Here is an 18,602-nt window from a genome sequence, read left to right as displayed (position 1 = left end):
GGAAGGTTGGGCGCCGGGCTGGCAACTCGACACCATAAAACTCCACTGCCAATCATGAGCGGATGGTGATCCGCTGTGGCGACCCCTAACCGGAAAAGCCGAAAGAAGAAGAAGAAGGTGTACTTTAAAATGTCAATGATCAGAACATCGAGACCACTATGTCGCAAATGCACTACGCTGAAAGTTTGCTACACCGGCAAACACAACGTTGAAAACAAAGCCCAAAACATCAACAATTAAAACATTGCATAAGTAAAACATCGAAAACATTACCTCAATGCTGTCCATTTTAAATAGCTGACTACATCTTTAAGACGTTGTACTTCATATCATAAAGATGGCAGATGTTACCTATTAGAGTCCGGGACTATTGGGAAAGCTTTATCCAACAACTAAGTCTCAGAAGGGTAAGGAGGTCCTAATTAATAGATGGGTACATATATAACTTGGAAAGAATGGTGAAATGCAAAAGATATTGGTGCTGCAAGTGGAAACATGTTGATAAATGTAATGGTAGAGCGGTAAGCATTATCCCTATCTGATGGGGAGCAATTATGTAAATCAACTTCCCATTCCCATACAGGTAGCCCAGTAGAGGTTGAATGATATCTGATGTCTCATGAATTACAGCAGAAAGCATCACTTTTTAGGGACACTCCTTGACTCATTGCTGATGACGTTATGGCATCTACATCGTTAGAATATGTTCCTTGTTTACCTAACTGGAAAGAGTTATTGCAGCAGGTTGGCAGGATAAGTAGAAAGACTAGTGGAGTTCACTCACAGCCACATATAACTTTGGAGAATGTCAGTGTGTGTCAGTTTCCCTTTAAAGATGGTGAATTCATAAATCCAACATGTGACTTTACCGTCCTCGTTTGCACTACTTTCAACAATTTATATGATTTAAGCCGTGCTATTATCTGGCTAATGGACAGTACGTACTTTTACAAGGGGATAATATGTAGGCAGCTTTACAGCATACATGGCCTTGTAAAGTACGGTGGCTACACTAAAACCATGCCCTTAATATACTGTCTAATGTCTAAAAAGTCATTATGGTGGTGTAATATCATGTGGCATTGTATATTCCATTTGCAGTCCGAATACCAATTTGAAACTTTGGTTGCAGCTATAAAAAGTGTGTGGACTAACATTCCTGATATAATACCAAAAGGCTGCTTCTTTCACTTTGGCCAGAATGTCTGGTGTAGGGTACAGGCTTTAAGTCTTTCCTCTATGTACAACAGTAATCAACATTTCCAGCCGGCAGTGAAATATCTAGCTGCACTGGCGTTTTTAAGCAAGGAAGAGGTGCTACCTGCATTCAGTGCCTTACATGATGGTTTCCCTAGTGATGGCAGAGAGTTACTAAGGTATTTAGTGATTGGTACTTACTGGGAAAAGCTAGGAAATTCACCATTCGCAGCACACCTTTCGCTAGATTTCCACCGCTACTTCCAATACAGTTTTGGAATGTGGCAGAGTTAAATGCATTGTGTCTGCCACATACATAAAATAGTAGAGAGGCATGGCATAGGTGGATCAAGATATTATTGGGTGCCTGGGCAATAGATCTGTCAGTGTTAATGACTACAATGGCTCATGAACAGGACAGGGTAGATGAGCTAAGAGTGTGCATGGCTGCAGGATGCCCATCGTCTCTGAAGAAGAGGAAACTTATTATGTGGCATTCTCATTTTGAGTTAATACTGAATAACAAGGCTTCATACAGCATGGTGGACTTTTTGAAAGTGATTACCAATCTCTTAAAACTGTGACAAGAAGGTACTACTGCATTACAATATAGGATGTTAGCAGCACTAGTGTTTGAGGATTGTATTTACGTTGTTCTTTTATTGGTTCATGTGTGAGATTGTAATTGCACAAAGTGGCTTATTCAGGGTGATCTACATGTATATTTGTCACTTTTTCATAAGTTTTGGATGCTGGAGTATCACAACAGAGAGGAGATTGTTTTCACGGTAATGTTTTGTTTTAAAGGATTTGCGGTTTTCTTGTGAGAAGAGCACAGGTGACAGCTATGGTGTGTAGCATCTGCTATATGGTTTTCAATGTTTTAATTGTCCATGTTTTGGGCTTTGTTGTTCAATGTTGTTTGTGTCGGTGTAGTAAACTTTCAGTGTAGTGAGTTTGCCACGTAGTGGTCTCGATGTTCTGAACATCGGTATTTTTATTACTCGACATTTTAAAGTAGACCCATATATATATATATATATATACACATGTGTGTGTGTGTGTGTGTGTGTGTATATATATATAAATATATATATATATATATATATATATATATATATATATATATATATATATATAAAGAGAGAGAGAGAAACTGAGAGCGCATGCACAAAGCTATTTTAAGGGTGAAAGTGCTCATCTAATTGTTTTACAGTAAAGGAGTTTTGATTACTAAACATGTTATAAGTACTTGATTACTCTGAAGTTTTAGCTGAACTTGTCTACAGTGCATAGGTTCAAAGGTTTATAGGTGTGTAGTAGGCTAATGGCCCTGGAGACTTCATAAGCCTAACCCATAGGATTACCCTGGCATTGTGCCACCCAACCTTAGTTCCCAGTGCTTCTGTCGAGTAGAGCCACTGGAGTTATCCCCGGGGTGAATTTTCTATTTCCCATCCACTCATCAAGATTTCTCTTGAAGATGGGCCAGTGAGGTACTCTGCTTGACATGTATGGGAAGGCTATTACAAAGCATGGGCAGTGTCTGGGTTATGAACCTGTCCCTCCAGCATGTTTTGTTGATTGTGGTAATGAGGATGAGGTCTCTGGAGCATGTGGTGCTGAGAGATTGGGATTTCTTTAGATGTAGCATTTCTAACAGAGCTGGGTCAGACATTGCTTTGTAAGTCAAGCAGAGATCGCCTCTAAGTAAGTGATATGAGACAGAGAATAGTTAGAGTTTTTTGTGTCTGTCCATATAGGACAAGTGTTTAAGGCCTAGGATTCTCTTTGTGAGATACTTTTGGGGCCTCTCCAGTTGTTGCAGGTGTCTAGTGAAGTACATGTCAAATGAGGCATTGTACTCCATGATTGGCCTAATGAGGGAATAGTAGAGGGAGACAATGACCTCTTTCTTCCTGGATGCAAACGCCTTAGTAATGAGATGTGCCACATAGAAGGACTTTCTGATTACAGTGGCAATGGTGTGGTCAAAAGAGAGGTTGCTGTCAACCTGTGTCCCCAGATCTCTTATAACTCCTTCTGTGTTCAGTGGACTACCATCGATGTGGTGATTCAAGGGAACTAGGTTTTTCCCAAGGTGGATGATGACACATTTTTTTGGCATTGAGCTTAAAGCCACGTTCTAACACCAGTCGTTGATGTCATTGAGAACTTTCTGTAGGATGTCAACATCACTTGGGGAGTTAATAATAGCTCCCAACTTGCAATCGTCTGTGAATTTTGTCAGCCAGAGACCCTTCATGTTGGCCTGGACTTCAGAGAAATAGATACCAAACAGGACAGGACCCAGGACCAAACCCTGTGGGACTCCACTCATGACTGGTCTGCAGTCCGACTTGGAGTCAGCTACTTTACACTGTGGGTTCTATCTGTAAGCCAGTTTGCAACCCACCTAGTGATATAGGGGTTGATGCCTAGCTTAGTGAGTTTTTCTATGATTATTTTTTCCTGATTTTATACGAATCTCAGCCCACAGCTTGCTTGCTCACAAGTGCAAGCTTTCCCTGTGGTTTATACACACACACATACACATAAATACATATATATATGTATATATATATATATATATATATATATATATATATATATATATATATATATATATATACACACACACACACACACACACACACACGTGTGTGTATGTGTGTGCGTTATAAATATATATATATATATATATATATATATATATAGATATATATGGGTCCTTACCAAACCTGAAATTGCGGAACTTAGTCTGCCAAAACTTCACTTGAACGAAACTGCATTACATCAAACCTCACTTCTCCGAAAGACTAAAACACAGAAAGAGAACTAAAACACAAATGTTTGCAGGGGGGCAAGCTTCCCTGCACTCTCTATGTGGGGGCTGTACCCCCCCACACCCCATCCACATTATATATATACCAACTCTGAAATCAAATTACAGTGGCAAAAGGGTAAATCTCCTTATCCACACTCTACTGTGATCTACACCAACAAGCTCTGACTACTATGTAAGATACAATCCCGGTAATGGTTTCAACACATAAAGCCAAACATTCCACGTGTCTTGCAACACCAGTCCGGAACTGGTGATCCATGTTTCGGAGAAGTGAGGTTAAATTTCCCCTTTGGAGGGAAAATGTGAATATCATCAAAAGACAGTGGTCACGAATTCACTCCTATAGAAGTAGTTGCAGCTCAAGTAAGTTTAGTTAAGAGGTGTGGATGGGGGTTTGTTACTGTGTGAGGGGTGTGGACATGTGTGTACATATCTGTAAGGGGATGAATGATGCTAGGTGAAGCTGTATGCATGCGCATGCGTGTGTGTGTATGTGTGTGTGTGTGTGTGTGTGTGTGTGTGTGTGTGTGTGTGTGTGTGTGTGTGTGTGTGTGTGTGTGTGTGCACTTTTTCCACTGTGATGCCATAAGGGAAACACTACCTCCTTCAGACTTGACAATGTTAACCAGAATCAGATGTGATTTGCAGACATGTTAATGAGCATTCTCTTCATGGCCATAAATGTCACTGAATTGCATTTTCTCACTGTAAATGTACCTACTTGCAGTAGGAGATGTATGTGAGTGGTGAGGATATTTCTAAATTCTAAGGCCAATTTCATCAGCATCTTCCATTCATGCATTTATTCCTCAGATGTTTATACACACAGAAGATACTAGAGTTGGCGAAGTATAACTAATAGGCTTCAAGCTTACCTTAATGCAGGCCTAAGAATGCCATTGCCAATGATAAAGTGCAGTTTTTCCAGGTTTGATGTGGGTCGGTCCTCTAACATACTGTTTCCCTGCAATGTTGACTCTCCATCATTCAACCTCTTTGCTACCTGAACAAAAGGATAAATATTAACCATAGCAGTGAAGAACAGTGTTACTACTGACTAAAAATGATTCTTACAAAGAAAAGAATGTATTTTTTATTGATCAGAATTTTACTTAAGTGTATTTACTTAACTTCCATCCCTTCTTCTCATTCTAGAATTTTACTTAAAAGGATTTTGTTGATAAGTTTATCACTAAAAGTATATTTCACATCATGGATTTGCACGGTTACCAAAATATGTTGCTGAATTACCAAGAATTTGGGCAAAGTTGATTACATTTGAAGGATACAAAATCTCATTTTGAATGACGCTTTTTATCAGGTCGTGAGTATAAATGAAGTCCATCAATCATACCATCATATTGATATGGTCCTTTATGATTTGCTCTTAGATGGTGACATCTCAAAGGAAAAATACAAGTTTTTGACTGTAAGTTTAGTAAACCCAAGATTCATAAAGACAGAGTTAATCCTTCAATGAGACCCATTATATCTGCAGGTGTTTCCAAGATGGAACCATTAGCTATTTTTGCTGACCAAACACTAAAACCTGTCATTACAAATTTTTACCATCCTAAAAGGCTCTTGGGATTTTCTTAGTAAAATCAGAGATTTATGAGTCAAGTGTTATTTTAGTAATGGTGGATGTCAAGGATTTGTTCACAGTTATTCCACAATCCACTGGACTTGAATGGTTTTGTTACTGTGTTTCAACTAACACACCAGTATCTGCAGAGAATAGCAACACTCTTTGTATCATGATGGATTTAATTCTAAGCAACAACGTTTTACACTCAAGAATGAATATTTTAAACAATCATCTGGAGTGGCAGTGGGACAGCCTATACACCAACTTTTGCCAGTCTGGTTTTATGCCACTGGGGGCACTTCTTTTTAGCCAGCAGTGAGGACTGGCTCTAAATTCATTTATATCTTTGTTTCCAGGAAGTTTTTATTTTTTGTTGTGTGGTGACTTTGATGTACTTAACCAATTTTTTCAGAACCTTGGTACTGCTACTTCCTTTTCTGGAATTCTCTTTTATCATTGAACATGTGGCTATTTCTTTCCTTGATGTGGTTTTATACAAGAATTTGGGTAACAGTCATTATGAGTCCACTATATACAGGAAGGGCACTATTTCCTACAATTAAAAAATGTATTGTGAAGGGACAATTTATCTGTCTTTCCAAAATTTTGTCTGAGGATGAACATTTTATTAAGGAGTATACATGTGTCTTGAATGTGCTTACACCAGTAAGTTATTGGTGGAAGTCATTGATTTTATCTGATCAGGTAGGCTGGATCATTATGCACCCATCTTAAGAAAGTCTTTATCCAACAACCCCACAGGACAGGAATTCTATCTGACCACACATTATCTGTGGCTTTACATTATTTGTTGAATACTGATGACATATGATCTATTGTTAAGAGCAACTAGTCAATATTTGGTATTTTTCTTGGTCTTAATAAATTTGGCACCACACCATCTATTCTATACAAGTCATTGAACAATATTGGTACATCCTTTCAGCACAGGATGGCCACTCCATCTACCTTTGGCCATATAAGCAAGTGAGGTGCATGGAGCTGATGTCATTACATCTTTGAGGGACAACATATGGATATTCTGAACTATCCCAGAGTTATTCCTTGCCAAGGCAGATATAGCTGCAATAGCACTAGGGTAGTTTGTGTGGCCATTTGATCTGCATATCCTGGTTTTTATACTGGAAAATATGAGAGAAGATTAATTATACGAATTTATGGAACATTTATATTCCTTCAAAACTGGTGATGAAAATAATGCTTTATTTAAACATTCTACTCCTTATATGGATTTTAAAAAGTTTACTTTTTGTATTGGAGAAAGTCTTTCAGGATGGGTGGGTGGTGGTGATTGGTAAACTACTGTGTAGGGAACCATCATGGCAAATCCTTTAAACTCTGATGTCTTACCTGGCTTGAATGATTTTGTATCTTTTACTCCAGTTTTAAACAGAAGATTTGATTGGTTCAAGCATTAACACCTACTTTTTAGCATATTTAAGCTTGTTTTACAGGGTTGTTTTTTATTCTGATGAAGTTTTTCTAATAGGAATGGAAGACCTAAAGCATTAAATTTTGTGGAGTTACGTCCATAAATTGGTTATAAAGGTTTAATAATGTAAAGCAACACACCATACAAAATGCTTTTTGTCCCGTTCAGTCATGAAACTTCATCAGACAAGTTACCTCAACAGTAAAAACACTTTTAAATAGTGCATGTGAATAAGGTATAAGCCTTTGATTGGTTAGTTGTACACCCTCTATCACCTTCTTCAGTTTATGTCACTAAGCGTTCCAAATGCCAATACAATGTATACCATATTAAAAGTGTGTCAGTTTAAATTCCATCTATGTAAAAACTAAAAAATAATAATAAAAAAGTAACAACAACATAGCAACATAAAAATTCCATTGCTTAAAACTAATTAAAGCTATAATAGAAATAAATCTATGTTAATACTAGTAATAATAATAATAATAATAATAATAATAATAATAATAATAATAATGTTGTATCTTTCGGCTTTTCCTGGTTAGGGGTCGCCACAGCGGAACTCCGGTCCGCTAATGATTGGCAGTAGATTTTTACGTACGAAGTTGCCAGCCCTGAAGCACAACCTTCAACGAAGGTACGCCCATTCACGCATGTCTCCACACAGAAGACGCTTTAGCTGAGAATCGAACAGGACAACGTCTTACTGTGAGGCGACAATGCTACCACAACACCACCACCGCAGTTCAATAATAATAATAATAATAATAATAATAACACTAATCACATTAAAAATATAACTCATATCAACCTTAAAGAGATTTTGGAAGGGGATAAACCGTTTACAAACAGGAAGGACATGTTTAAATGTAACATGTGCAGATTTTTTAAACTTATGGATACAGGATCCTCCTTTTCATTAGGCGACAGGAAATTTGACATTAGTTATAAAATTGATTTCCAAACTAAACAGGTAGTTTACCTAGCCAAGTGTAGTTTTTGTCCCATGTTCTACATCGGTAAGACCAACAGGAGACTACAGGAACGTGTATATGAACATCAATACTGTATAAGTAAAAATAAATATGAAAATGCCTTGGCTAAACATATTATGGACTACCCCCATCATGAGTTTAAATTCAAGGGGATAGACTTGGTACCTACTAATGTGAGAGGAGGCCCAGCTTCATTGTTACTACAAGGACTAGAACTAATTTGGAAGCTCAGTTTGGATGCTTGCCATTATCCTGGCTTAAATGATTTACTATCTTTTTTATGTATTTTGAAATTAAAAAGCTTGGCTAGGTAGCCCTTGATATGAGTTTTCGTTAGTGGCCTTCCTGTTGTTTAAGTTTGTCGTTGTTTTACTAGTTTTACCAGTACTACTTGTGGAGTGTTTATTTCTATTCACCACTTACTAATGAATTATTTCTCATTATCCCTGCTAATACAATCATTTACCTGGCTAACTGTTGTGAGAATATAAAGACACACACCAAATTTAAAGTCATATTCTGTATTTTCCACAAGCACGATGTCATTCCCTCACCATCTGAATGATCAGCACAAAAATTAGTTTTGGACTTACACAGACAGGTTGTAAGACTTAGACAAGCCATCAGCATTTTTATTATGTTCTGTGGCTGATAGTAAATACTGAAAGGCTGGAGTGGTAATGTTCAGCACCAGAATTTTATGTTGCTGTTCTATTATTGAAACAGACCATGATTTGTCACTAGGCTAAAGTGTCTAGCTAATAAATAACACCTTGCAGAAAATAGTGCCCACTTCACAGGCAAGCATTCCATTTCATGTAGTTTTGCTTGGCTTTATTTCATTTTTGACTAATGTAGCTCCTGGTGCAATGGCATAATGGGTTGCACTGTCACCACATAGCAAGAGGTTCTCCAATTCAGTTCTTGGTTTGGGTACCTTCGATGAAGAGTCTGCATGTACTTTCCTTATTTACTGCATTTTTCTCTAGGTACATTGGTTTCTACTAACTTCCCAGAGACATGCAGTAGGTTAATTGGGGACTCAAAATTCTCAAAGATGTGACCTCAATGTGTGAGTGATGTGGCAAAAAGAACCATTAATCTACTTCTATTTCCCACTCACCCAGTAAACTATGTGGATGTCAGTGGCTGTTCACGGGGTCAGTGTACAAGATGGCTGTGCCTGATGCAGCATGGATAAATATAGCCAAAACTACTTCTGATGCAACCACTCATAAAGTAAATTATTCAATAAAATAAGGAGTCACTAATACTGGTTCAGGACAAAATATTCTTTACAGTTTAGTGAGTGCTTTATCTGCCTTGAACAGGCAATTGTTGAAAAATTAAATACAACTTTTCTATATTACCCAGCTATTCAAGGGGAAACCCTTCACCTGTGTTTTATTGGGGGGTATTGGCCAGTTTTTCACAGCTTCTGTTTTTTTCTAGTGTTTTTACTACACTTCTTGCTATAAGGTTTCCCAAAAACTTGGCTTCTGAAGTGCCCAATTTAGTCTTTTTAATATACAAAATTATGTCTGCCTGCCCATCTTATAGATTCTGACATACCCTGCACTTTTGGTAAGCGATGCTCCCGGTTCTCTGAATGGGTGACCACATCATCCAGGTATGTGGCAGTGTATCATGAGTGCAGCTTCAGTATTTTATCCATCAGTCTCTGAAAGATGGCTGAAGCCTCATTTAGGCCAAATGGCTGCTGTGCAGTGGTGGCTCGTGCTACTGGACTGCAGGACTGCAGCCTCCCCCAGCTGTACAAAAACAGGAAAAAACAAAAAAAAAAATTAAGTCCTGGAACTCCATGCATGCGTGCTAGGAACTCATAGGTTCATAGGTTCATAGGTTGGTACTAGGCTATCAGCCCTAGGGCCTATACAAGCCCCTAACCATAACACCCCCTATTTCTTCCTTCCACACTATTTTACCCCTCCTGTGCTGCCTGTCTGACTGGTGGACGTGATCCCTGAGGTGAATTTCCTTTCTCCCATCCAATCGTCAAGGTTCCTTTTGAAGAGGGCCAAATAGGCACTCTGCTTGACATGTATGGGCAATCTATTCCAGAGTCTGGGGAGTCTCTGGGTCAAGAACATATCCCTTCAGCATGTTTTGTTTATTGTGTTGACAAGGTTTAGATCCCTGGAGCGTGCGGCTCTGAGGGATTGGGATTCTGAGCGCAGCTGCTCTGAGGGATTTTTTAAGTGTAGCATGTCCAACAGCTCTGGGTTTGACATGGCCTTGTATGTTAAGCAAAGATTGCCTCTGAGTAGACGATATGCGACAGAGTATAGCTGGAGTTTTTTAAGGTGGTCAGCGTAGGGCATCTGCTTTAGGCCTGTGATTCTTTTAGTGAGGTATTTCTGTGGCCTTTCCAGTTGTTGCAAATGTCTTGAGAGGTACATACCAAATGGGGCATTGTATCCTATAATGGGTCTAATGAGGGATGAGTACATTGGGACAATGACCTCCTTTTTTCTGGATGAAAAGCCCTTACTGATGAGGTGTGCCACATAGAAGGATTTTCTGACTGTTGTGGCGATGTGGTTATCGAAGGTGAGACTGCTGTCCACCTATGTCTCTAAGTCTCTTATCAAACTTTTGGAGTTTAGTGTACTGCCACCTATATGGTAATTCACGGATACATGTTTTTTCCCAAAGGGGATAACTATACATTTCTTGGCATTGAGCTTGAGCCCATGGCTCTAGCACCAAGCATCTGTTTCTGTAAGGCCCTTTTGTAGAGTATCCACATCATTTGGGAATTCAATAATGGCTCCCAGTTTGCAGTCATCTGCAAACTTTGTTATCCAGAGTCCCTTAGTGTTGGCTTGTACTTCAGAGAAGTAGATGCAAAGAAGAGCTGGTCCCAACTGAAACCCCAAGGTACTCCCACTTGTCTTGTCTGGGCTGGATTTGGGGAGTCTGCTACTTTTACAGTGTGGGTTCTATCAGTAAGCCAGTTAGCAACCCATTGGGTGACGTAGGGATTAATGCCCAGCTTAGTAACTTTATCTATGATTCCAGAGTGGGGGATGGTGTCAAAGGCCTTGGCAAGGTCTAGATAGGCTGTGTGGACCACCTTACCCTTGTCCATGGCTCTGGAGACTGATTCGAAGAAGTCAATCAAGTTCAGGAGACAAGATTGGCCCTTCATAAACCCAAACTGGGTGGGGTCCAGTGTTTGAAGGTTGCCAATGTCTTTGTTTATAAGTTCCATGATAATACGCTACGCCCATGGCCTTGCAGATAAGGCTTGTAAGACTGATGAGATGATAGTTTCCGGATCCAAGATCCCCCCCCCCTGTAGAGGATAATAGTAGCTGTGCCAGTGGGCACAGCACGACTCAAACCTGAGGTGAGGCTATGATTAAACATGACACTTAGGTGAGGTGCCAGTTCATATTGTAGTTCATGTAGTACACAGCCCGGGATGTCATCTGGTCCCATGGATGCTGTATTCTTAGCTTTGGAGAGTGTTTTTTTTGTGGTGTGTTATTACGAATTTGGCAATCTCTTCCGTTCGGTATTGAGGCCGTTTAGGGGGAGAGGGGGGGGGAAGTTGGCACTGAATCGATCTGCCAGGATATTGGCAATATCCTTGGGATCAGTATATTTAATGCCATTCTGTTTTAGCTCAGAGCATATCTGAGCATTGCCATTTAGATTCTTGACATAGTTATAGAATGCCTTGTTGTTGTCTTTGGAATCTTTGGCAATTTTATTTTCGTAACTAGCTTTGGAGGATTTTATGAAGGATCTCAGTTTCTTAATGAGGCTGGTAAGGAAGTTTTTTGCATCCTGGGATTTTCCTCTTTTCTGCAACAGTTTCTTCCTTTTGTTGTAAAGTTTGTTTATGGCAGGGGACCACCAGATTGGCTTCTTTTTTTTGGATGAGAGCATCTTGGTTCTATTTGGAATGGCACAATTTATGCATGAGTGGATGTGCTCGTACAGTGCCTTAGTGTAGGATTCAGCAGTTGAACTTTCAGCTCCCGTCTGCATGGGTGTCATGAAGTTTGTCACTTCTGACTTGAGTAGTATGAAGTTGGCTTTGGAGAAGTTTTTTATGGAGATTTCCTTACTGGGGGGTGGGGGTGGGATGTGGATGTTAAGGGTGATTAGCTTATGGTCAGACGTGACTAACGAGGGGGTGACCATAGGTGTGGAGCATTGATTTTCCATGTTGGTAATGACCAGGTCTAGGATATTGGAGCCCCTGGTGGGACTATGGATTAGTTGATCCAGGGCGTTGGAATTTATGAATTCCAAGACTGCTGTTTAACCAGTCCAGATTAGGAAAGCAGGCAGCAGTCTATAGATGCCCCAGAAGTCTATGCAGTTGTAATTGCATAGAATGAAAGGGGATCAGGCTACAAGGTCTGCAGTCTGTACATGCTCAGAATGGAACTGGAAGCAGCGCACGCATGTGTGCTCGGCATTCTCCAGGATGATCGGAAACAGTAGCTTCTGAATGGATTCTTTCTGGACACAGAGCAAGCTTCTGCTTTTGCATGGGGAAACAGGACTTTGCTTTTATGGAGGTACTGTCTTTTGTAGTTAGGAATGGGACTTTTGCTTTGAATGCTGGACTCTGCTCTTAGTGTGTGTGTGTGTGTGTGTGTGTGTGTGTGTGTGTGTGTGTGTGTGTGTGTGTGTGTGTGTGTGTGTGTGTGTGTGTCTGTGTAAAATGCCCCAGTTAACTATAACTGGTGGCTAGAGAGTAACTCAGCCTCAAACTCTAAACCTTGGGTGCAGGTAGCAAGAGCCTGAATTTCCTACCCACCACCACTTGTGAAAAGTGTTAAGATTTTTGCCTCATATGTTTGTTCTGTTCCTCATAAAATCTGTGGTTTTCTGGATTTTTAATTCACTAAATAATGACAGACATTTGAATTTCAGACTTCATATTCTTCAGAAAGTACATAATAACACAAAACATTTTGTTCTAGCAATTTTCTAAGTTTATATGATCAATATTTGAAATTTGTCCCTATTTTTGCGGCTGTGTTCCCCCATTATTGGCTTTGTCCAGGTGTTTTGTGCTAAGAGGTTGAGAGCTATGGTGAGAACTGAATTCACTAAATGATAGCCATTTCAGTTTCAGTCTTCCTGTGTTTCAAGAAATAGCTTATTTGGTATAGTAGTATGTTGCTTTGACTGTAGTGCACAGAGTCCTGGGTCCAAAACTTGGCAGTGAAATTCATGGTGGTAGGACAGCATTATATTCTAGCAACTTTCCAAGATTATACAAGCAATGTTTAAAACATGTCCCTGATTTTTGGGCTTTTGTCCCCCCTCAAATAAATTTGGCTTTTTCCAGATTTCTTGTGCTCATGTGCTGCAAATTTGAGAAGCACAGTTGAGTGTGGAGTGGATTTTACAAGGGGCAAAGAGCTTCAGGAGAAGAGTAGTTTAGTGCTGCTTATGCTGAGTCTGCTTGCATTGTTAATAGCACAACAGGTAGTGTACTTGCTTTTGATGTAGAAGGCTGTGAATTCTACTCCCACAGTATGTAGATGCATTGCTGATACTGTGTTATGTTGTACTTTTTAAAGGGGGTGGATGCTGCAGGCAGTTACAGATCTCTTTAATGTGGAATTATTTAGATGACTTTTACTTCTGCAGAGATTGTGCACATTTACTGATACAGGTGGATTGTAGAAGTTTGAGTAGACTTTTCTGATGGAAATGTTCTGAATTGGGCAGTTGTGTCTATTGGTACATGCATTTTGTTTCATTGTTTACTGGAAAAAAAGTTCAAAACAATACATTTAAAATTCCCTCTAGCAGCTGTACTGTATTATACAAGGAATATAATTTAATACAATCAGGAAAGTGCATCAAAGAACACACGTATGTTTCACGTGGAAGGGGCCTATGATTTGAAAACAGGCAAAGTTAATCTTTATCTGCCACTGGCCAGATGTATTTTCTCTGAATGTGGGTTTCAATACTGTTTCAATGAATGTGAGTTTCAAGGGCAGAGAAGTTTTAATGCTAAGTCTATTTTCATTCTGAGACTACATTGCTTTGCTTAGTGGATGTCTTATTAGTGTTTGTGCTGTAAAATGTAAAATGAAACTTTTAAATGAAACCCACATTGTAGAAGTAAAGCAGTATGCACATTATAGTGTTTATGGTAAATGGGTGAAATAACCAAGTAATGGGACATTGGAATGGCTGCAGGTGGGAGGCCCCATTCGACCATGATTTTGTGAGGGGGGAAGGGCAGAAAACTCAAAGACAGCCCCGGCTGAACTATACCTCTTCACTGTCCAGATTTTCACAGAATGAATAGATTTTTGCTTCTTATTTTTGGTTTGTTCCTCATAAAAGTTGTGGTTTTCTGGCAAATCATTTAGGAATGAAGTCACTAAATAATGACAGACATTGAGTTTCAGACTTCATACCTTTCAAAAAAATGCATGCTAAAGCAAGACCTGTTATTCTATCAACTGTCTAGATTTATGCAAGAGCAATTTTTAGTACTGTCTGTATGTTCCCGCAATATATTTGTCCTTGTCCAGATTTCCTGCATTAAGAGGTTGAGAGGTACTCGGAAATAAATTGCTTTATAGAATTAGGTATATCCAAACTGTTTAACTGTCCCCGACTTTGGCTCAAAATGTTGCTACCCCCCTAATAATCCCTGCACAAAATGGCAATTTTGGAAGAAAATGTGGAGGATTTACAATTAATAAATAATAGTAATGATCAGAGTTATAGATTACTTTTATTTCAGAAATGCATGTAGAGTCTCTTATTTTGTCAGGTGATCAACTTAACAGTACTAATATTAAAAATGTGTCCCTTCTTTGACAGGTTCCCAGCTGTAGTGTGTGGCTATTTTATATTTTTGCATCATATTTTGGTCAGTTTTTCATAAAATTGTGGTTTTCTGGCAAATTAGTGGCAAATCATTAAAGAGTGAAGTTAGAAAATAATGACAGACATTTGAGTTTCAGATTTCATACCCTTCAGAAAATTCATACTAATGCAGGACCTACTATTCTATTATCTTTCTAAGTTTATAAGAGCAATACTTAAAAATTGTCCTTATTTTTGGGCCTTTGTACCACTACTGTTTATGGCTTAGTCCAGATTTCTTGCTCTGAGGTTGAGAGGTATGACAAATGTGTCGGGGCAATCACCATCAACCAGAGACATTTCAAATTGTGACATACTTGTTGCACCCCACTCCCCCATATAGTGACTCTGGATGTGTCCAAGCAAGGCAAGGAGCAGCTATGCAATGTAAGTGTGCAGAGTATCCCCCTTCACTCACTCTATGGCTTCTTCACTCACTCTATGGCTCTTCTATTACTCCAAATTTGAGCACCTTTTGAGCTTCCTTCACTGTTTCTGTGACTGTGGCACTTTGTAAAGTTGCAGACTAGCCTTTATGCAGGGTGCTGTCTCTGTGTTGTGCTATTCCAGTTTAGTTGTCATAGGAATTTCTGACAATATTACTTTATTTCTTAGTAGAAAATAATTTTACTTCCTGGTTTTGTGGTTTTAATAAAGCTCCTTCTCGTTGTATTTCAGGTAGAGTCTCTGATCTTTTCTGTAAAAATCTCACCCTGTGAGCTAACTGTAGAATGTTGTATTTATCTTCATGGCTTTAGTAAAGCTATATTTATACTCTCTCCCTTAGTCTCTCTCTTGGTTGTCTAACATTGCAGTTTATTGCATTTAGTCTTTCTATCACCTCAAAAGAGCCTTCCCACGTCACCAAAACTTTGTTCTCAGTGGAGGGTATTAAAACTAACATTTCATCCCCTTGGTTAAATTTTCTAATTGTAGCATTCTTATTAGAGGCTCATCAGATTTCTTGGGCATTCTGCATGTGCTCCTGTACTGTGCACATAACAAGCATTATTCTGTCATGCTATCAAATGTGTCTTCTCTTTTTCTCTAGTCTCACTTACAAAATCAGGCATACACCTGGGATGCCCTCCATACAACAGTTAAAATGGGGGTAAACACAGGTGAAGCTTGTGTCACATGTCTTATCCCAAACAGTAAGTAAGGTAACAAAAGGTAATGTTTCTTACTATCTGTACCAGTGACTTTTCTTAACAGACGTTTCAGTGTTTTACTGAATCTTTACCAAACAATAAGTCTGTGGAAGATACATTGACATTTTTAGCTGATTAACCTTAAAGCACTGGCATGGCTGATGTAATACTTTTGACAAAAGAGGTGTTTCTTAGTCAGTAAGTATCTCATTAGAGATACCTTCTATATAAAATGACAGTATGTTCTCTTGCAAGATAAAGGCATTAGCTTTGCATAAGTGGACAACTTTTGAAAGTTGTGTAGCACAACCCATTATTGCCAGTATGTACTATTATCCAGTGTCACACTTTACTACTCACCACACAACATACATTTCAACTATTTTTTTTTTGCAGAATGTCCAGATTTGTGACTTATAATGTTGGTATATTCCTAATAAAAGTTTGGTTTTCTGGCAAATCCCTGGCAAATCATTGAGGATTGAAGTCAGAAAATAATGATAGACATTTGAGTTTCAGACTTCACACCCTTAAGAAAATCCATGTTAATGAAATACCTGTTATTCTATCAGGTCTGAGCAATATTTAAAAATTCTCCTTATTTTGGGCCTCTGCCCCCCATTATTTATGGCTTTATCCAGATTTCTTGCTCTAAGAGGTTGAGAGGTATGCCACACAATGTTCATAACAATGTATTCAAATAACACTTCTATAATATACATTGGAACCACTGGACTTTTAAATCCAGGATTGAGTGCAGCTTTCTGACATTTTGGATAAGAAACTTAGAAAATGTATATTTCTTTCAGATCTATCCATTCCCAGGTAACCAACTAACATATTAACATGAGCTACCTACATTACTTTTGTCCAATAGTTAAGGCCAGCACTGTGGTGTAGGTGGGTAAAGATGTGACTTTGGTCCAGGTAATCTATGTTTGGCTAACACTTTGGGTGGCTCAAGTGCTGGCGGAGGGGGATAGGCATGCCTATACTGGATGGTGGGAGGCATGCACTTGCACATGCCTCATGTTCTATTCCTGACAGAAGCAGGAAACATGCAGGTAGCAGAGTCCTAGGATGTGGGTTCATTTTTTCCACTATCTGTATATGCACCTAACACTTCCCTTTTTTAGCTTTCTACTCACCTTTGACAGAAATAGATTCAGAATTCTATATTTTCCTATCTACCTCACTTTTAGTGATCGCTACTATTTCTTTACTTGGATGGTCTTCAGTTAAGTGCCCTTCTTCTTCTATTTTGTCTTCTTAGTATCTGTACAAATACATCTGTAAGTCTCTGTGCAGACATTTGCCTTGTATTTATTATTACATCAGTTTTCTATCAGCTCACCTTCAGTTCCTATACTGACATTTCTTGGGTTTCTGCTGTTCTGTTGTTGGGACCAGTTTCTGGTAACATATAGGATCATTTTTCCATCTAATCATTATCAGTTTCAAGTAACTTTTGTAACTTCTATGATAACTATCTTCCCCTGGATTTGATTCTGGATCTCTGTGAGTACATCACTGTCCTGACCCCCTCCGTTCTTATACAAGATGGCTACATAATATTTTTTTTGCTTTATCACCATATTATTAGGCACATTGACCTTACATACTGTACCTACAGATGTTTTTTCCCCACATTTTCCATAATGCTTCAAAATGGGGAACATTTTTTCCCTTTATAATATACTGAGTCAAGCCAGTGACCACAGCTACAGGATGCAAACATTTCCCTAAGGGTTTGAATTTCTGTACACATGATTAGATGTTCATTTTATTACAATTAATTCAAATCTCCTCACCTTTTGCTTGTGTCTAATATTATGCTTAAACACACACACACACACACACACACACACACACACACACACACACACACACACACACACACACACACACACACACACATGGACTTCTGACAAGAGTAATCATGCTTCCAAAATATAGTAAAGCCTGGACTTCTCTTCCTTTCCTTATATAGTATACTTTACTATCTCGGTGATAACGCAATGGTATAGTGCTAACTCAATAACCTTAGTTTCAGTTATATCACAGTCCATAGGAAAGGTTTAATTTGTAGCTTGCACATCAGTTTACCTCAATATTAGTGGAACAGAATCTAGAGATGTGACCTCTCCCTCCTCATTTGAAACAAGTTCATTAATTACTTGGCACTTTTTCTTTCACAGAAGACTGAACATTTCTTGCTGCAACTTTAGATTTAAAAGCAGACAATTCAATTTTAAACAAAGATGCTCCTAGGTACATAGGTGTGCATAAGGCTTACGATCGCAAGGGATTTTTTTAAGCCTAGCTATGCATCCCTAATCTCTGGTAAGTCCTGGTACCCTTGATAAGTGTAGGCAGGGGCTTGGGAGATTAAACATTCACAAGCTGGGGCCTGGGAGATGGACCATTTACAGGCTGCTTGTGTCCATTAAAGACATAGGTGTCAGACCAGGGCTAAATTTCCCAT

At 38.9% G+C, this 18,602-nt stretch overlaps 1 protein-coding gene across 1 annotated transcript in view; it reads right to left on the bottom strand.

The window, feature by feature from the left end:
- The window catches only part of MYO7A (myosin VIIA), a 1,588,820-nt gene that overhangs the window by 691,193 nt on the left and 879,025 nt on the right, over positions 1-18,602 (bottom strand). The window contains exon 27 of the mRNA XM_044073349.1: positions 4,921-5,048. Within this exon, the coding sequence (XP_043929284.1) occupies positions 4,921-5,048 (128 nt within the window). The remainder of the gene's footprint in view (positions 1-4,920; positions 5,049-18,602) is intronic.

This window comes from Protopterus annectens, chromosome 5.part1, assembly GCF_019279795.1.
Source record: "Protopterus annectens isolate FY-2018-M chromosome 5.part1, PAN1.0, whole genome shotgun sequence".
In the NCBI taxonomy this organism is placed as follows: domain Eukaryota; kingdom Metazoa; phylum Chordata; order Ceratodontiformes; family Protopteridae; genus Protopterus; species Protopterus annectens.
Note: the sequence above shows the minus strand (reverse complement) of the source record. Positions and strands in the feature narration are given on the sequence as shown.